Here is a 17,771-nt window from a genome sequence, read left to right on the forward strand (position 1 = left end):
ACAAAGTTTTCAAGCAATGAGCAGCGTATTCTACTGACGTAGTTATTAAAAGGTAAAGTTGTATTTCACGCCTTTAGTCAATTCGTCACTAACAGCCAATGAAAATCACTCTTTCTTAAGTAAAATCAGATTTCCACGGTACTGTTCGTTTAAATTTGAGAAAGATGGTCTGGATTTTGTGACAAATGGTTCAAACCTGACACAGATGGCCAAAATAGCAATACTTGACGTCATTTAAATGAGACTGGCGAACCATGTTCGCCACCCAGTATATTTTGAACAAAAGCTTAAATTCCAGCTTTAATACCGACAAAAGAGTCAGGCTATTTGCAAATGAGTATAATCCTTTAGTTGCTTTTTCTTTTTGGAGATTCCTTTGGACTGTCTAAAAGATGCTCGTTTGTAATTTTTTTTTTTTTTTTTTTTTTTTTTTTTTTTTTTTTTTTTGTAAATAAGCATGGAATACATTTGCAAATGTATTCAATTAGGGAGATATTAAAGAAAACATTTTCCTGATCTTCCGTCTTCGTTTGCTAATTTTTTAGTTTTTGTCTTCCTGGTTATTTACCTTGTTTTTCTTGTGTTTTTTATATTTGTAATTCAAATCTCTTCCTTTTCCTTTTTTCCGTGTTGAAGATATGCCGTCAACATCGGTCGAAAGTATCGGCACTTTATCTGTCTATTATTGGCCTCATCCTTCTTTCTTAGATTTGTCTTATTTGGCTAGTCCTTCATTTACTACAACTATTTTTAGATTATAGAAACACCATATCCAACTTGGCGTTAATTAAATATGCATCTGATAATTGGTATTTCTAGCAGGCTGTTAGTCACTAATTACTTTCTGTCATTCAACTAAACCAGCAACAGTTTTCTGAGTAAATTTATATCTAAATTCTGATAAAGCCTATCTTAATGGTTGTGAGCAAGTGACACCAACGGAATATTTTAAGACAAATATCACAGGCATACTCAACTGGAAATTTCTACATTTGATGAAGTGTTTGTTAGGGGTTAGTTCCAAACATTATAATATCAAGTACTACATTATTTAGAATAAAAAGCCCATTACCGGAAAGCCTGGGTAGCCTCGGGTGCCATGTAATCCCTGGAATTAAATCATTAGTACAACATTTTAAAAATGATATCATCTTTATAACACAGTTTAACGATAAATAGGCAACTAAACTAGGTTTCAATTTACCTCAACACCAAACCAAACCCACTTAACTCACCACATTGTCAATAAAACCCACTTGCTAATTATAATCAATATTAGGAAGGATAAATAGTAAGTATAATTACTTCCAGTAGCCACAGCAAGGATTCCGTTTCAAGCGGGTCTCAACTATTTTTTTTTAGATGGAAAAGGTCATTTTACCAACACTACATCTTACTTTATTTTTCGAATTTCAGTGTGGATCCTAGGGCCCCCCCCCGACCGACCAACCAAACAGGCACGCACTCCAGAGGAAATTTAGGTTATTGCCTCTTTCCCTGCCAGGGGCGGATCCAGATTTTTCTGGTGCCCTCATTTCGTTTTTTCCTTTTTTCACTCTTTTTTAAATAAACTTGTCAATTTGGTCAATTATTGGCACCCTTGTCCCCCCCCCCCCCAAAAAAAAAATTCTAGATCCGCCTTTGTTCCCTGGAATAAAGACTTTCCGCATGATTAACGCCTTTTGAGATCCCCTTCGCCCGAAATATATTCCTGCGTACATGTCTGCCCAAAACCTACCCAGTGGCCTAGTCAACCTACTGGCTAGGCCAATGATGTAGTCCAAGTGAGAGTAGGGGTGTAGCTGAAATATTCAGAGTGTTCTTAGAATATATGACGTATTAGACAAGAAACTAATTTTCAATAGTTGGACTCACTCCTCCTAAAATAAGTTGGACCCCATTCAATGAAATCCTAGCTATGCTATTCCAATCAGCATAACCTAAGATGGGATGGCTCAATATAGGTAACTTATACTGAGAAGTAGCCGTAGTGTAGGCAATGTTCTTATAACGCCATTTGGGGGGGGGATTACAGAAATAGATTATACTGAGTGTCTCCCAATCGTGTGTACGCAGTAAATCTTAACGAAAAATTCACAGAGCTTCTTTTTCCTCTTTTTTAGAATTGACCTGGTGATAAAGAGAGCAGAAAAAGTATCCTTGTCAACAATAACCGTACTCTTAAGGCCGTTCAATCATACAGTTCGTCGTAACGAACTGTAAGTAAGGAGCGACCCGGCTCAATAGTAACCGAAACTCTACAAAACGGAATTTTGATACTAATAAATATATCAAAAGAATCGGATTTTTATGCTAATTTCCAATATATAAGTTTCATTAAGTTCAATCTTACCCATCAACGGTAAAGACCCTGGGAATATTTGCCTTATTTTCGGAAAAAGGGGGAAATACCCCCTAAAAGTCCTAGAATATTGATGAAAATTACATCATCAGATTCAGCGTATCCAAGAACCCTATTGTAGAGGTTTCAAGCTTCTATCTGCAAAAACATGGAAATTTTGTATTTTTTACCAGAAGAAAGATCACGGATGCGTGTTTATTTGTTTTTTTTGTTTGTTTTTTTCCCCCTGGGGTGATCGTATCGACCCAGTGGTCCTAGAATGTCATGAGAGGGCTCATTCGAACGAAAAGTAAAAGTTCTAGTGCCCTTTTTAAGTGACCAAAAAGATTGAAGGGCAAATAGGTCCCTTCCCCCACACCTTTCCCCCCAAAATCGTTCCATTAAAATTTGAAGATTTTCATTTTGCTCATAATAGTTGAAAGGCCCAATAACTATGCCTTTGGATATAATTAAACACCCCACATCCGTAGGGGAAAGGTCTTTAAGTTATAAAAATTGCCCATTGTTTACGCATAGTATTTGTTACTGGGAAGCATGCATATATTTTAGGGGGGAAAAACGAACTTTCTGCTGGGGATTTTTTCATGGGGGAATTTTCCATTGGAAGGAAAGTTTCCAGGAGGTGAACTTGTCAAAGGAAATTATATACTGGGGGAATTTGCCAGAATTTCTATACAGTTTTTTTTTTTTATTTCTTGCTTTCTCTTTTCCGTCTCAATTTTAAGCGTGGAGTTGTTAAGGGTAATTGTCCTGGATAAATTTTCACCGGGATGGAATTGTCTAAAGGATATATCCGTGGGGAGGGTATTTCTCCGTGGAGGTGAGGCCAGACTTCCTCGGATTATTAAAAAACGATCAGAAATTAAATTAAAAAACCAAGTTTTTTTCAAAAACCAAGTTCTCAACTGAAAGTAAGGAGCAACATTAGAACTTAAAACGAACAGAAATTATTACGTGTATGAAGTGTTTGCCTCTTCCTCAACACCTCGCTCTTTACGCTAAAGTTTGAATTTTGTCCCAATTCTTTAAGAACGACTGCTGAAACAGAAGGGTCGCTTAATTAGAGCAATAGGAAGCTTTTTTCAAAAGTACTAAAAACTTTTAGTGTAAAGAGTGAGGTGTTGAGAAGGGGGCAACCCCCTTCATATACGTAAGAATTTCTGTGTAAGGGAATAGTTCTAATGGAAGAGATAGTCTGATTCTTTATGGTATCGAATCTCCTTAATTTTCTGGAAGAAACGTTTGGTTGTAAGAGATAACTGGCTTTTCACCATTGATTTGTGATTAGAAAAAAAGGTCTAGTCAACGAAATGGCTACAAATGATCTTCATGCTATGACCCAATGTTTTAATGATTACAAAATGACTCATGAGAACAAAGTTTAAGTCTGGGCTAAGGGCACACAGTAACTTTTCGTTTCATCAAAAGTCTGGGCTAAAGGACACAAAGTAACTTTCTGTTTTATTCAATACGCACCATGTGTTCGGAAATTTTATATCTCAATCATAGCCGCATCCAGGGGGGGAGAAACTGCCCTCCCCCCATCCGAAATGTTCGTCTGACTCGTAAAAATGTAACAAAATGAATACAAACAAATTTTGATGCGTGTTTTAAAGTTTTTTGTACACCCCCCCCCAAAAAAAAAAATCATGCATACTGCCCTTATCTAAATCAAACGAAAAATCTGCAAACTTGAATTATAACCCATCCGACACAATAGTGCGTCATCAAAATCAACTTTGTAATGAAAAGCATCTTGATACCGTCACGATTACTACCACATACTGCGTAAAACGATATTGAAAAAGATGGACTTCTAGATAGAAATCAACTCGCATACTATGTCACTTTTAGATAAAAAGAAATATATCATTGTCATATCTAATAGGGCTATCATTTTCTCGCTTGATTGGAGCCAAACATCCTCAAACTGATAATAATAAGATTCGCCACAGGGTTTTGGGACAATCTCGCCATAACGCCTATTCACTTTCAATATTATAAAATGACCCTAAGCGTTAGCAGAAACCACGACAAACAATAAACTTAAACATAAATTCATAAAACTTTTTGCAAATTTACCTGACAGTTGGCACAAAATCTTTTTTTGATTTATTTGCTTCATTGTTGGGAATAGTTCAACCAGTTTCACGGAACTAAAAAAAATTGCTGAATATGATATATTCATTAGTTTTCTACCGCAGGGATCATTATGCGCTAAAACCCATGGAGTTTAATACTGGGGCCTAGACTTCATGAAGGTATCACTTTATTTGTGCCCTTAATTGACCCAGCTTTCTGGAGATTAAAAAAATTCCTAAGTATGCGGGCGTTAATAAATCTATCGATGGACCTATACAGTGTTTGCCAAAATCCCCATTCAAATTTTAGATACAATTTAGCTAGACCCCATTTTGTTTCATAGGTGACTCTGGTGGGTGGATACAGGCAGTCCCAAGCTAGCCCAAAGTTTAAAGAAAATATACCTGAACATCTAGTTCTGATAGAATTATTAAGTGCAAAGGAGCAAATGTAAAATGAGTACTTCATATATATTGCCAAGGCCTGTACAGGGGGTTTGAAGGTTTGAACCCCCTGCCCCCAAAATTTTGTCCGACTCAAAACGAATATAAACAAATTTTTTATGCGTTTTTTGAAGTTTTTTGTAACCCCCCCCCCAAAAAATAAAAATTTGTAACCCCCTCCCCCTACAAAAATTCTGGATACACCCTTTTATATTGCTATAGTTGAAAAAACCCTTTGGTTTATTAATATGTATTTATTTTTCTTATAATGTATAGGTTCTGCACATCAACTCAAAAAAATTGTAGGAGGGGAAGGATTTTTTTTTCATTCTTTTTATGAAGATGTAAAACATAGCATTAATCAAAATCTAGAGGGGGTGATTGAGCTCCCCCTTGTTTAACCCTGTATCATAGTAATATAATCATTTTGTTAAGTCTAAGGCCTATCAAGTGTAAAGTATTTAACATCAATTCGAGAAGCATTTCCGGGTATCTCCTTTCTTAGTTAGTTGGGCATTTATGCGTCAACGATAGCGGTCCAGGGGGGAGCTCTTGGGACTAAAAGCTAGTCGTGGGAAAGGGGTCGGTCCCAGGGCTGGAACTTCCGTTCCAGGAAAGTGACATTCTTCGCTCATTTCTAAAGGCAGTCCATCTCTCGCCTTCGTCTTAGCTAGTTGTTCTTGTGCTACCTTATTTTCTCTATGTGTATTCTCACGTTATTTAATAAAGACCATGTACCAACGTTTATTGTCTATCTTTGGAATTTACGTAAACCATTACATCTGCCAATATAAAAAGGGCATATAGAAAGAACTTAAATATAGGTTTACAGAGTGGTGGCAGCGGTTAAGATTAGTGGAGCATATACCACTAGGGGAAAACCTCCAAGTGATATTTGAGTGACCGTTGTAAGTACTTACGACATCTTACGCTACATACTGGCAACATATTGAAGAGCTATTTCGCCCGCTACCAAAATTGCTTGTGATATTGAACGGCAAATATTACAAAAGACTGATAAAAAGGCATCGAAATGTTACGAGGTATTGAACTTTTTTCTATTCAAAGCGCCTTCTTGAGAAACACTTTCTTTTAAATGAACATTTTGAAATAGGCTGTTACACAATGCCTAATATGGATTTCCTCGCGATAGCTTCTACATACTAATTCAAATTTCTACAACTGAGAGTCTCCGGTTCATTTCTACCTTCACTTAGCCATTCTACGTTTGGTGTTTTTTTTTACATGATTTTATACAGTCGACGTGCGATCTACATTTGACAGTTTCCAACCAAAATTTAACATTTTGAATTCGATAATCGAAAATTAATTCTCATTTGTGACTACATTTGACGCTAGTGATTTAATTGAAACCAACTACAATTGGATCTGGAAAGGACTATCTTTCGTAAGTGATTTACCACGATTAAACAACCCAGTAAATTTTATTATACCCTTGCTGTTAGAAGTGAAGTTATTGCCCAAAATTTAGCGTCCGTAATTAAAGAACGGTGTTTAAAACAAATATTTAAATTTTTAGAATAACTGCTTTTCAAATTTTAATCTCAATATGTCAGTTTTTATTACTATTCTCGATCCGGCGGAAACTGGATATAACAAAAAGGTTGCTTTTGATTTTGTAAAACAGTGGAGGGGAAATGGCATATTGCCACCTCTTTTATTTGACCCAAATGATCCTGATTTCGATCAAGATGAACTTTATGATTACCTTCAAAAGATCAAGACATGGGTCCCAACAAACCCTCCAACTCCCCTGAGCACCACCCCAATTAATCCTCCAATAGAACAGCCTCAACAGTCCCAAGTAATAGGATCGCTAATTGACCCCTTTTTTTTTAGTAATAACGCCACTCACAAAGTCAGAAAGTGGAAAAATAATTAAGTTGTTACAAAATTTGTTACAAAGTTACAAAAATTGAGTTTGTTGCAAAGTTACAAAAATTTCAGTTGTTGTTAAATTGGTCTGATTCAAAAGCTTTGCGTCATTGTTGGCCCATGATTTGTTTCGCTCCTTTTTTGGGAATCTGGATCCCACGATTATAAATTTTTCAAGTTTAAAAGGTGGATTACTTGTAGTATATACCCCAGGCAAAATAATAGGCAACATGGTTGCAGAGTTTGTAGGCGTGGCTCAATTTAAGGAAAAGGGTATATCTATTCTATAGAAGGATGCAAAAATTAGGAAGGTCATTTAGGGTGTCCTTAGAAGCCAGGGTTGTTGGTGTATTTATTGGTAGTTTTTCTATAAATTTTTTCAAGGAGTGGTTAATACCGTCCTAAAAACGGTTTTTTTTATATAATTGTGCAGAATTTTTTTTTTTTTTTTTTTTTTTTTTAGGTGTTGGGTATAAGGTTGCAAAAAAATATGAAAAAATATAACAGATAGTGGGGAAAGGAGACACGTCTTCTTTTTCCGATGAATTTCTTTATGCGCTGACGAGGGTGAAATTTGGACTCAATGATAATGAGAAGGCACTGCGAGATGGTACTGATTCCTCGCAGGGCGGTTTGGCTACCCAGGAAAAGGGAGCTGGGTGTGAGGTCCCGTGGGATGGTACTGATGCCTCACGGGATGTTTTTTTGTTGCACTGCGAGATGGTACTGATTCCTCGCAGGGTGGTTTGGCTACCCAGGAAAAGGGAGCTGGTTTTAAGGTCCCGTGGGAGGGTACTGATGCCTCACGGGATGGTTTTTTTTTTGTTGCTCTGCGAGATGGTAGGGAGTCCTCGCTGGGCGGTTTGGCTACCCATGAAAAGGGAGCTGGTTTTGAGGTCCCGTGGGATGGTACTGATGCCTCACGGTATGTTTTTGTTTGGTGCACAACGAGATGGTCGTGAGTAACAGAAGGGCGGGCGGGCGTCCCCGTAAAATGGTGCGGGTTGTGTTGTCCAGAGGGATGTTTCCGTTGACTCACGGGATGTTTTTTTTTTTGTATGAATGAGAGAGGGAACTGATTCCTCTCAGGGCGGTTTGGCTACCCAGGGAAAGGGAGCTGGTTGTAATATCTCGCGAGATGAGATTGATGCCTCACGGGGGGGTTCTAATGCGTAGCGCTAATAGTTATGTAGAGATATCAACAGTAGTACTGCCATTTGTCGAACCACAAGTTAGTAGAGAAAAACCAAATAGGTCTAAACCGAGGCGATCCGCAGCAATAAAACCCCGAGGATTTTATTGGGAATAATATCTTAACGTCATTGCAGCATGGTATTATTTTTAGAGTTTCTGCAACTTCATTTATTTGTCGCTGGTATTTTCAGGATTAATTAGCCTTTCCCGGTCATTCCTTTTGCCCTAATTCAAAGTTTATACATAATCCCAACTTTCCTTGTCCTCATCAAATTCAGGGGTATGGGGAACAAGTCTATTTTAAAGTATACAAAGAAAAATGAAGCGTTAAAATATCCAGTTTCCGACTACTGTTGTTAGTGTGGTTCGTTTATACTATGTAAGTTTTTACTTATGCAAGTATTGTGTAGTGTTTATATTATGTAATTGTTTACTAGTTCATGCTGTAGAATGTTAGTAGGTGAGAAGTGAATAATTTGGGAAGGGGATGTTTTGAATTCAATTAAAGTTTGGGGGTTTAATGAGAAGGGGATAAGCCAAATTTGGAAAATTTAACTTAAAACAGGGGGGAGAATCTGTAAAGTATTTAACATCAATTCGAGAAGCATTTCCGGGTATCTCCTTTCTTAGTTAGTTGGGCATTTATGCGTCAACGATAGCGGTCCAGGGGGAGCTCTTGGGACTAAAAGCTAGTCGTGGGAAAGGGGTCGTTCCCAGGGCTGGAACTTCCGTTCCAGGAAAGTGACATTCGTCGCGCATTTCTAAAGGCAGTCCATCTTTCGCCTTCGTCTTAGCTAATTGTTCTTGTGCTACCTTATTTTCTCTATGTGTATTCTCACGTTATTTAATAAAGACCATGTACCAACGTTTATCGTCTATCTTTGGAATTTACGTAAACCATTACATCTGCCAATATAAAAGGGCATATAGAAAGAACTTAAATAGAGGTTTACACAAGCATCTCAGGATAAAAATAAGCCGTAAAATCTGGTACGCAAGCACGAATTTCAAAAGATAAAATTAAAATTAGACGGATCATTTGGAAAATTTAGAAAAATCTAGAAAAATTTCACATCCCAAAAAAAGTCCGAGAGGGGGTTGGCATGGACCTAAACTCCTTTCTCTTTCCACTTCAATATACACATCTGATGGAAATTCAGCATATGTTTTTAAACCTAATGTGCCCTTGTTTGGATTTATTTTTAGCGTTTGTAGTTGACAGTAATATTGATGAGCATTCACTCATCCACAGTTTTTCAGGTTGCTCTTTGTAATTTTTTTTTCTTGCAAAATTCAGGTATTTTAAATTTAAAAATCTGACTGTTTCAATTTTTCCGTTCAACTTGAAAAAATTGAAATATTTAATTCTACCGGAGAATCTTGGTAATGCAACTCTGATAGTAAATCCAAAAATATGAGAACATTTTTTGGTACCTGCGGTATGTATTACAATCTTTTGAAGTTCTGGTTCTAGAATTTCTGGTGTTTCAGACCAAAAAAAGACAACTGTATATACTGTAGGAAATCTGATTACACTCTTGAATTTTACCTTATAAAGTTGCATTAACAAAACTTATTCTTAAATTTATTCTTAAAATGTTCAAAAACTCCCCGTACCCCTTCCCCCAAAAACACACACAGAAAGAAATGTGAGATTTGTGTGACTTCTATTTAAATGTTTCTTATGATCCATCTAACAGGCCTTTTATGTCTATATTTTTGATCCTCCCCCTGGAAATAAACAACTGTCGAGTGTTTGATGATGGATTCCTTTAGGGGAATGGAGTAAAAAGTTTTAGTTGAAAAAAAAAAACGTACAAGAAATGATAGTTTTTAAAATAGAGCAAACAAGGCATTGACTATATACTTTTCCAAATCTATAGGCCCAGGAAAGTTTTTTGTAGCATCGACTTTAACGAACAATTTCCATATCTACCCATTGTTGTTACTTGACAAAAATTAAATCAATTATCGCATCAATAAATTTTTACTAATCTTGAGTGTATCTCACTAAGACAAAAACGGTATACATTTGGAGATAGATTTTTTTTTTATATCCCTCCCCCGTCCTGGGAGACGTTTTGGCAAAATATAAACAATAACAAAAGAATAAAAAATTATAAACTGAGGTACCCTTACCGGAAAACCAGCTCTTCCGTGAGGTCCAGGAGGGCCCTACAAGAATAAAAAAACTCATATGATAAAAGAAGTGTAATTCTCTGGAATGTGTTACAATATCCTTCTGATTTCCTTTATTTTCGCTTGAGTAAACAGAATCTTTCTTTTTATTTGTTTATCGTACTCCAACATAAGGCCGCTCCGCAGGAAACGGAAAACATGCCATTAGCCGAGTTGTTGAAATGAACAAAGAAAATTGCTGAAGCAACTGAATGAATTTAATTGTACGGAAGGAAAAGATCAACAAGATATAATAGATTGTTTGAAATTGGAAATGAAATCTGAGTGCTCTAAAATACTCGAGCTTCAAATTCCGACTATATACATTGGGGAAATTTCTCTAAAAGATTAAATGAAGGAATGAATAAAACATGGGTACTCTTCTAAAATACAGGACACATGCAAGAAGTTAAGTTTGGTTAATGCTAATGAAATGAAACAAAATAGGATGAGAATATAACAGTTTATGAACAAATTTCGGTTATATATTTGCACATTAGGGGGGGGGGGGTAAAGCATAGCAAATATTAAATACATAACCTAATCTAACCTAACCTAGCTACCTTTTAGTCCCCCTAAACCCCAAAAACTAAAGTTTAAATTTTTGTCACGGAGTGAACGATATCTCACTATGCAGCAAAAACCTGTTTATCAATATTGGCTTTGAGATTTCAATGCGGTCTTTCTTTCGTGTGTCCTGTATTTCAGAAGAGTACCAAAACATGTTACAAAACACAAACAGCTCGTGGTAACGAACTGTAAGTAAGGAGCGAGGCGGCTCAGTAGTAACCAAAAATCTAAAAAACAGAGTCCTGATAACATTGGATACATCAAAAGAATCGAATTTTTAGGCTTATTCAAAAAAGATAAAATTTATCAAGTTTAATGTTACCCATCAAAAGTCACTCTTGAAAAAGGGGGAAACCCCCAAAACAGCAACTGACCTTAAAGAAAATCATACCATCAGATTCAGCATATCAGAAACCAACTGTAGAAGTTTTAAGCTGTTATATACAAAAATGTGGAATTTTGCATTTTTTTTGCTAGAAGCAAGATAACGGATGCTTATTTATTTGTATTTTGTTTGTTTGTTTGTTTTTCCAGGGGTGATTGTATCAAACCAGTGATACTAGAAGATCAAGAGGGACCTTATTTTATCAGAAATCGAAAGTTCTAGTGCCCTTTTAAAGTGACCAAAATATTGGGGAGTAACTACCCCCTCTCCCGCGCCTATTTTTTCCCGAAGTTGTCCGATCAAAATTTTGACATGGTCATTTTGTTCAGCACAGTCTAAAGATCACATAACTATATCTTTGAGGATGAGTTGAGCCCCCACAGTCCCCGGGGAAGGGCTGCAAGCTATGAACTTTGCCCATTGCTTAAATATAGTATTGGCTATTTGGATGCATACAGATATTTTTTGGGGGGGGGGGGATTTTTCTCTTGAGGAATTTTTCGCGGGGTAAGGGAATTTTCCATGGAGGGGAAGAAGGATATCCCGGATGGATCACCGTTATTTTGAAAAACGGTAAGAAATTCAATAAAAAAAGAAGTTTTTTCAACTGAAAGTAAGGAGCAAATTAAAACTTAAAACGAACAGAAATTATTACGTATATGAAGGGGGTTGCCCCCTCCTCATTACCTCGTTCTTTAAGCTAAAGTATATTTAGAACTTTGAAAAAAGCTTATTATTCTAATTAAACAGCCCTTGTGTTCCAGGAGTCATTCTTAAATAAGTAGAAAAAAAAGTCAAACTTTAGCGTAAAGAGCGAGTTATTGAGGAAGGGGCAACCCCCCTCATATACGTAATAATTTCTGTTTGTTTCAAGTTTCGATGTTGCTTCCTACTTTTAGTTGAAAAAGCTTGTTTTTTTTATTTAATCTTTGAAAGTCCAGTATCATCAATCCAGATTTATAATATTTTTTCATGTTTTAGTGTAAAATAAGATTGTGTTGTTGTTTTTTACCAAACACCATAAATCACAACTTCTGGATATATTAGGGTCAGGTGATTGGTTTGTTAACAGCAAGAGTCAACAACATCTTTTTGTTGACTTATCTTTGTCGTTTTATGAACTTCATGAAGTTTATCTCTGAACGATACATGCAAAAAAACAAAATAAAAACTACACAATAAAGGTAATAAATTAGGAAGTAATTCAAAACCTTAGTAGAAAATGGTTAAGCAACATTTAGCACTGAAATGACAGTAGTGACGAGCCCAAGTTTGCCACTGACAAGAGAAAAATTGCATCATTGAAAAAATCTGTCCAAAAATTACTAAATTAGTACAAAAATCACAAACATTGCTAACATAATGAAGGTTTTTCTTTGCTCTTCTGCGAAGGGGAGGGGGTTAATGATTCCTGTCCCTCCCCCTTCTGTGGGTACTCATGTTTGTTTATTCATTCCACTTCTTTACCTTAAGAACAATTACTTTTGTATATTTTTTCTTTTATTAGGACGAATCGCTGGTACTTTGTTACAGTGTTGTTTTTTAAGAGATGTGTAAGTTAATTAATCATGCTATTTTGGCGTGTGCCAAGTTTGCACTTTGGCATTTAGAAGTTACAACTGCTACTATCACTAAAGTACGGGAAACTGTCCGGTGATAATTGGCAGATACCCAATTTGGATTAGCTTTAGAAATTATTACAGGTGTTTTTTGGTCTAAAGGAACCACTAACATTAGCACAATATTATTGAATGGCAGCATAAAATTAAACTTTCAAAACTTTGGAGCAAATTCAACGTTTCTACAAGCACTAAAAAAACTATTAAATTATTTCTATTAAATTTGTATTACCTAAAGTAGAAAATACTTTGCAATAACCATTTTTTGGAACTACGATTATATTAATACAGTTGTTAAGATTTCCCCGGAAGTGTCAAATTCAGGCCTACGGTAGTGATTGGCGATACGAAGAAATCATTGAGTTCAATATCATTTTGTGAATTTTATGGAAGCAGAGAGGGCTAATTGTGTAAGTAATTCATAAAAATGTTTAGGGGGGGGGGGTAAATCTGTCAATTTTTAGATGAAAAAACTAAAAAACGACATTTTCTAGATTAAGATAACACCAAAAATATATTTTTTTGAATATGTGGGGGGACCAGAGGGTGAAAATGCCCCCTGCCCCCCTCCCAATTGATGCCACTGCCTTCTAGTTCTTGAGCAAGGATTTTTCAGTTAGTTGGATATGGACACCCTAGAGCATTGTCAAAGTCAATCTACTGAAGGGCAACGGAACAAAGTTTGCTTGATATTTTACACAGAGCAAGATTGAAACAGAAGTTCATGTATCAAATCTAGATGGCATTATGTTACAACAATAAGAAACACCCATGATTTGAAGATTCAGATGCTCGAAATCCTTTTAGCTTCAATGTTGACCTTGATGTTTAAATACATGCTTGACTTCCAAGCGGTTGTACATATTTTGATGTTTTAAGGTTACATCAAGAACTAGCGATCCCATTGCAGTTTTCACTCTAACCGCATAAACATGCTTCGCCAATTAAAACGACTTTCCTAATAGAAACAAAGGAACATGAAGTTCCAAAAATGATACAGTAGGTTTTAACAGGAAATAGTGAGTCCTAAAACTAAATTTGTTTGTTTACTCTTTTTGCCCGGACTTAACCTAAGCTTCATGTTTTATTTAGAATTTATGAACATCTTATTTCTAAATCCAGCATCTGGCAACAGTGATATCAAACACGTGCCAAGATTCTAAAATTTAATTACAAATCCTGACAAAAGCCTATTTTTACTTAACAAAAGTAAAAAATATTAAAATATTATTCTTTTCACATTACTTGTTTCCTTTTCTCTACTAATATGCTTAATTTGTTACTGCACCAATTTAGTACTAATAAACGCTGCGTGATGACGCATTGAGTTTTGTTTTTATTCTTCGACCCTACACCAACAATAACCTCTCGTTGAAGTTAATCATCAGAACTAGACTCCGGCGCCGCGCCGCCGGTAAGATGTCGGTCGCGCGCCTCCGGGACGATCAATGTTGACCGTAAACATTAATGTGTTCATCAGTCTTAACCAAATCACAGCTTAAATTTACAACAGATTGAGCCTAAATCGAGCCTATTCATGAGTTCAAAACTTCACAAGTCGCTGGCTGGAAACTGGTCTTCTTCGTTATTCATCAAGAGAAGCAGAAATCTGGTAGAAACGAAATGGCTGTGGCGTTTCAAAACCCTTGCATAATAGCTAAAGTATCTATTAGCTATGTATTCTTAACGTAAATAATTATCAAAATTAGTAGTTTTTTTTTCATCGAGCATCACTGCATACAAAACTTCAAATACCCTATCACAAAATTCGTCAGTTATCTGAGTACAAACTTAATATAAGTTTGAACTTAGAAGCTTAATTTTTTCATAATGCCCTTTGCCTATATCTGTTTTGTCACCTTTAAAACAGTTGAAATTGGCAACTTTGATATTGATTGTTTTTTTTTGTTTTTTTGGTCTTTCAGATTACTAAAAATCCTTTCTTGTATTAAAAACTGGTTTTTAATGACAATTTAAAAAATATATTTAATTTTTTTTTTTTTCCTTCTTTATAGAATATATGTCATGTAGGCTAAGGCTGAACTGCTGCTTTTCTTTATTGCTTCTGGCTGCTCTTTTGGATATTATTCATTTTTTCTTTTGGGGATTCATTCCAGATTATAAACTCATAAATACCTAATATCAGCTAAATTATAAACTGTATCTAAAAGGAGTAAATTTATCAAACTAAAAAATACATGATGAACACTTCACATGAGAACACTTCAATTGCAATGAAACAAAAAACACTTAATGGTTTATTCGTTATGAAGAAAAATGAAGTGCCAACTATTTTCTTAGGTAAAAAAAAGTAAAAGCTCATCCGTTTTAAATGTAATTAAATGAAATGATGTGCAGACTGAAGGAGCCCCAAGAAGATGTTGAGATTTTCTTCCTAGTTCGTCACTTTTAATCCAAGCAAAATGTTAGGAGACTTAGTATGAGTTATTGAGATTAAGCTTTGATTTCCAAATGCTCACAAAAATTACCAAAATTAAGAAAATCGCAACAATAAGTCACTTGTGGTCAAAATACCCAAAGACTCCTCTTTGATCCCCACCCAGGCTCAAAGCTTCTGCTATGGTCATATCCATGGAAATCTCCAAAGAGTTTCTTTCTAAAATAGCTTTCAAGCGTAGTTAGGGATATTTAGCCTTTTTTGCTTTTCTTCAAAGCTTTGAAAAAAATGTTATAATATTCCAAATGTTACATTTTGGATACATTACTCTGGATACCATCTTGATAGGATACCGTCTCTGCTTTAAATAAAAAAAAAGTAATTAACTTATTGGCATCCTTGTTTTCAAAAAAAAAATCGAGGGATTATCATTTAAATATGATAGCTCCCTACCCCCGCTCCTTTGGATACCACCTTGATAGGATGCCGTCTCTGCTTTAAATTTTAAAAAAATTCACTTTTTGGCATCCCTGCTTTCAATAGAAAAATTCGAGATATTATTATTTAAATGTAATACCTCCCTACCCCCCCCCCGCTGGATACCACCTTGATAGGATACCGTTTCAGCTTTAAATTAAAAAAATATTTTACTTAATAATTAACAAGGTCACTATATGGTTCAAACAAACACGCAAAAGAACGTTAAACAGCTTAGTCTTCCTTGAAAAAAAAATTGAAGGTATGAGTAAAGAGGTGCAAAGGCAACAACAAAAATGTCGAAATTATTCAGATACACTTCAAATTATTGGAAAACTGAGTGATAGATTCGCCGTGGCATTCAATAAGATCCAAAGAATCTAATTAAAAGGGAGCACACACAAAAGCCAAATTAGGCCAGTAGCCTATTAGAAATCGCAAAAATACCCAAGACAATAAACAAGCCCCAATGCGGGGTCCTGGGTCTATCAAAATATTTCAATGGTTTCCCTGGGAATTTGATATCATTTTCTTCCGTCTCCACTTTAAACGAAAAAAAGAAAATTATCTTTTTTGCATCCCTGCTTTCAATGAATAAAATGAAGTACTATCATTTTAAACTGATAGCCCCATATCCCCCCCCCCCCTATAGACAATAATTTACAATTTTTATGAATCAAGTTTTAGGGGCAACTTCCGTTTCAATCTCAATCTTTAATTCCCCAACCATGTACATAGCTTAGTCTATAGCTAAGTTTTATCTCAATAGAAGGTTTTTTTTGGGGGGAGGGGTAAAATTTTTCAGAAAGAAGATTGTATTTTCTTAATCTATCAGGTGTTCAACAATTGAGTATTGAACATTAAGAAAATCTTATCTAAAAACAGCAAAAGAAAAAAAAAATTCTGCAAACTTACAATTCAGCTTTGGAAACAATCTTTCGGCTATCAATTTCAAAATCCAGCTGAAGGCAGTGAAGGCTGAAGCTGTATAGTAGTGACTATGTTCTATAATACTATTCAATTTGAAAATAAAATTCTTGACTGCGAATGATGTAAGAAATAGCAATTGGGAAACTGCATTCGGAATGATTTAAACTCATTTCATAAAGACGATGCTTTTTATGTCAACATATGAAGAACTGTGTATATTGCGATATTTGCAATTACATATTGCATCTGTCTGGTTTTTATGCAAAGTAACAAAAGAGACGAAAATTAACGAACAAGAGAGTAGGGACGAATTATGGTATGCAAAGTAATATTTGGCAGGAAAGGTCACTGGTGATAAATCGCTAGGGGTGGCACCGTGATTGCGTGATTTTCGGGGAACCAAATTTTTTTCGGGGTGACGCATAGATTTTCGGGTAAATACCCAAAAATTCGGGGATAGTTCAAGCCCTGCTTGATTTCTAATCAGGAAAATTGGAATACTAAACCACAAGAGAAAGAAAAGCTCGGAATTTGCGGTTGACGCAAAAAAGAATTGCCGCAAAATTAATTTAAAGTCAGCCGAAGGCCACCACCTCTGCCGGTGGCGGCGCGCCTGAAGCGTGCCAGCGGCGTAGCGATACTTCGGAGACGGTCGAACGGGCTTCTCGTCGGCGGCATTTGGTCGACCCTTCGGCGCGGCGCCGAGGTCTAATCAGAACTGCTTTTCTGTTGAAACCGAAATTGCGGTGAATATAGACCACGGAAGACCCCTAAAATGATGATGGTCGGGGGAGCAGATTTTCCGAAAGATTGTCTTTGGCATACCCGAGAGTGGCTATGCATGTTGTAAAAAATAACCGCTTTTAGTTCATGACTAAATCCAGAGGAACAAATTTTCAAATGAGAAAGGGGATTCAGGTAATTTTTTTTCCTGATCTTTTTTTTTTTGTTATAGGTCATATCCCGAAATAAAATGTGCAGAGAATGATGAAAGTAGAAATAAGGAGAATCAATTAAAATCTCAGAAATACGAGATCCAGCAGTAGCCCGAGAAGATTTTCTCCCTTTTGTTTACATTGGTTACAGCCAGAAGCGCCACTAACCATTTTCTAGGCGAGAGGTGGGCAAGGGATATTACCAATTAGCGTTTTATTTTTACTGAAGGGTGAGTTATGTTGCAACTAATTTACTCTTCTTTTTTTTACCAACATAAACTGATCTTCTGCGAGTAAGTTTA

General features: G+C 35.9%; 1 protein-coding gene across 17 annotated transcripts in view; it reads right to left on the minus strand.

Moving 5' to 3' along the window:
- The window catches only part of LOC148952349 (uncharacterized), a 255,070-nt gene that overhangs the window by 121,882 nt on the left and 115,417 nt on the right, over positions 1-17,771 (minus strand). For 11 of the 17 annotated variants that reach the window (XM_089089818.1, XM_089089809.1, XM_089089812.1 and 8 more), the window contains exons 3-4: positions 10,117-10,152; positions 1,073-1,108 (exon numbers count right to left, since the gene is read on the minus strand). The exons of 2 other annotated variants lie outside the window; for them this stretch is intronic. In XM_089089818.1, coding sequence (XP_088945944.1) covers positions 1,073-1,108; positions 10,117-10,152 — 72 coding nt within the window. The remainder of the gene's footprint in view (positions 1-1,072; positions 1,109-10,116; positions 10,153-17,771) is intronic. 4 more of the 17 variants (XM_089089820.1, XM_089089815.1, XM_089089817.1 and 1 more) reach the window with 1 other exon arrangement.

Source organism: Artemia sp. Qi Xiang Cuo, chromosome 5, assembly GCF_049724085.1.
Source record: "Artemia sp. Qi Xiang Cuo chromosome 5, ASM4972408v1, whole genome shotgun sequence".
NCBI lineage: Eukaryota > Metazoa > Arthropoda > Branchiopoda > Anostraca > Artemiidae > Artemia > Artemia sp. Qi Xiang Cuo.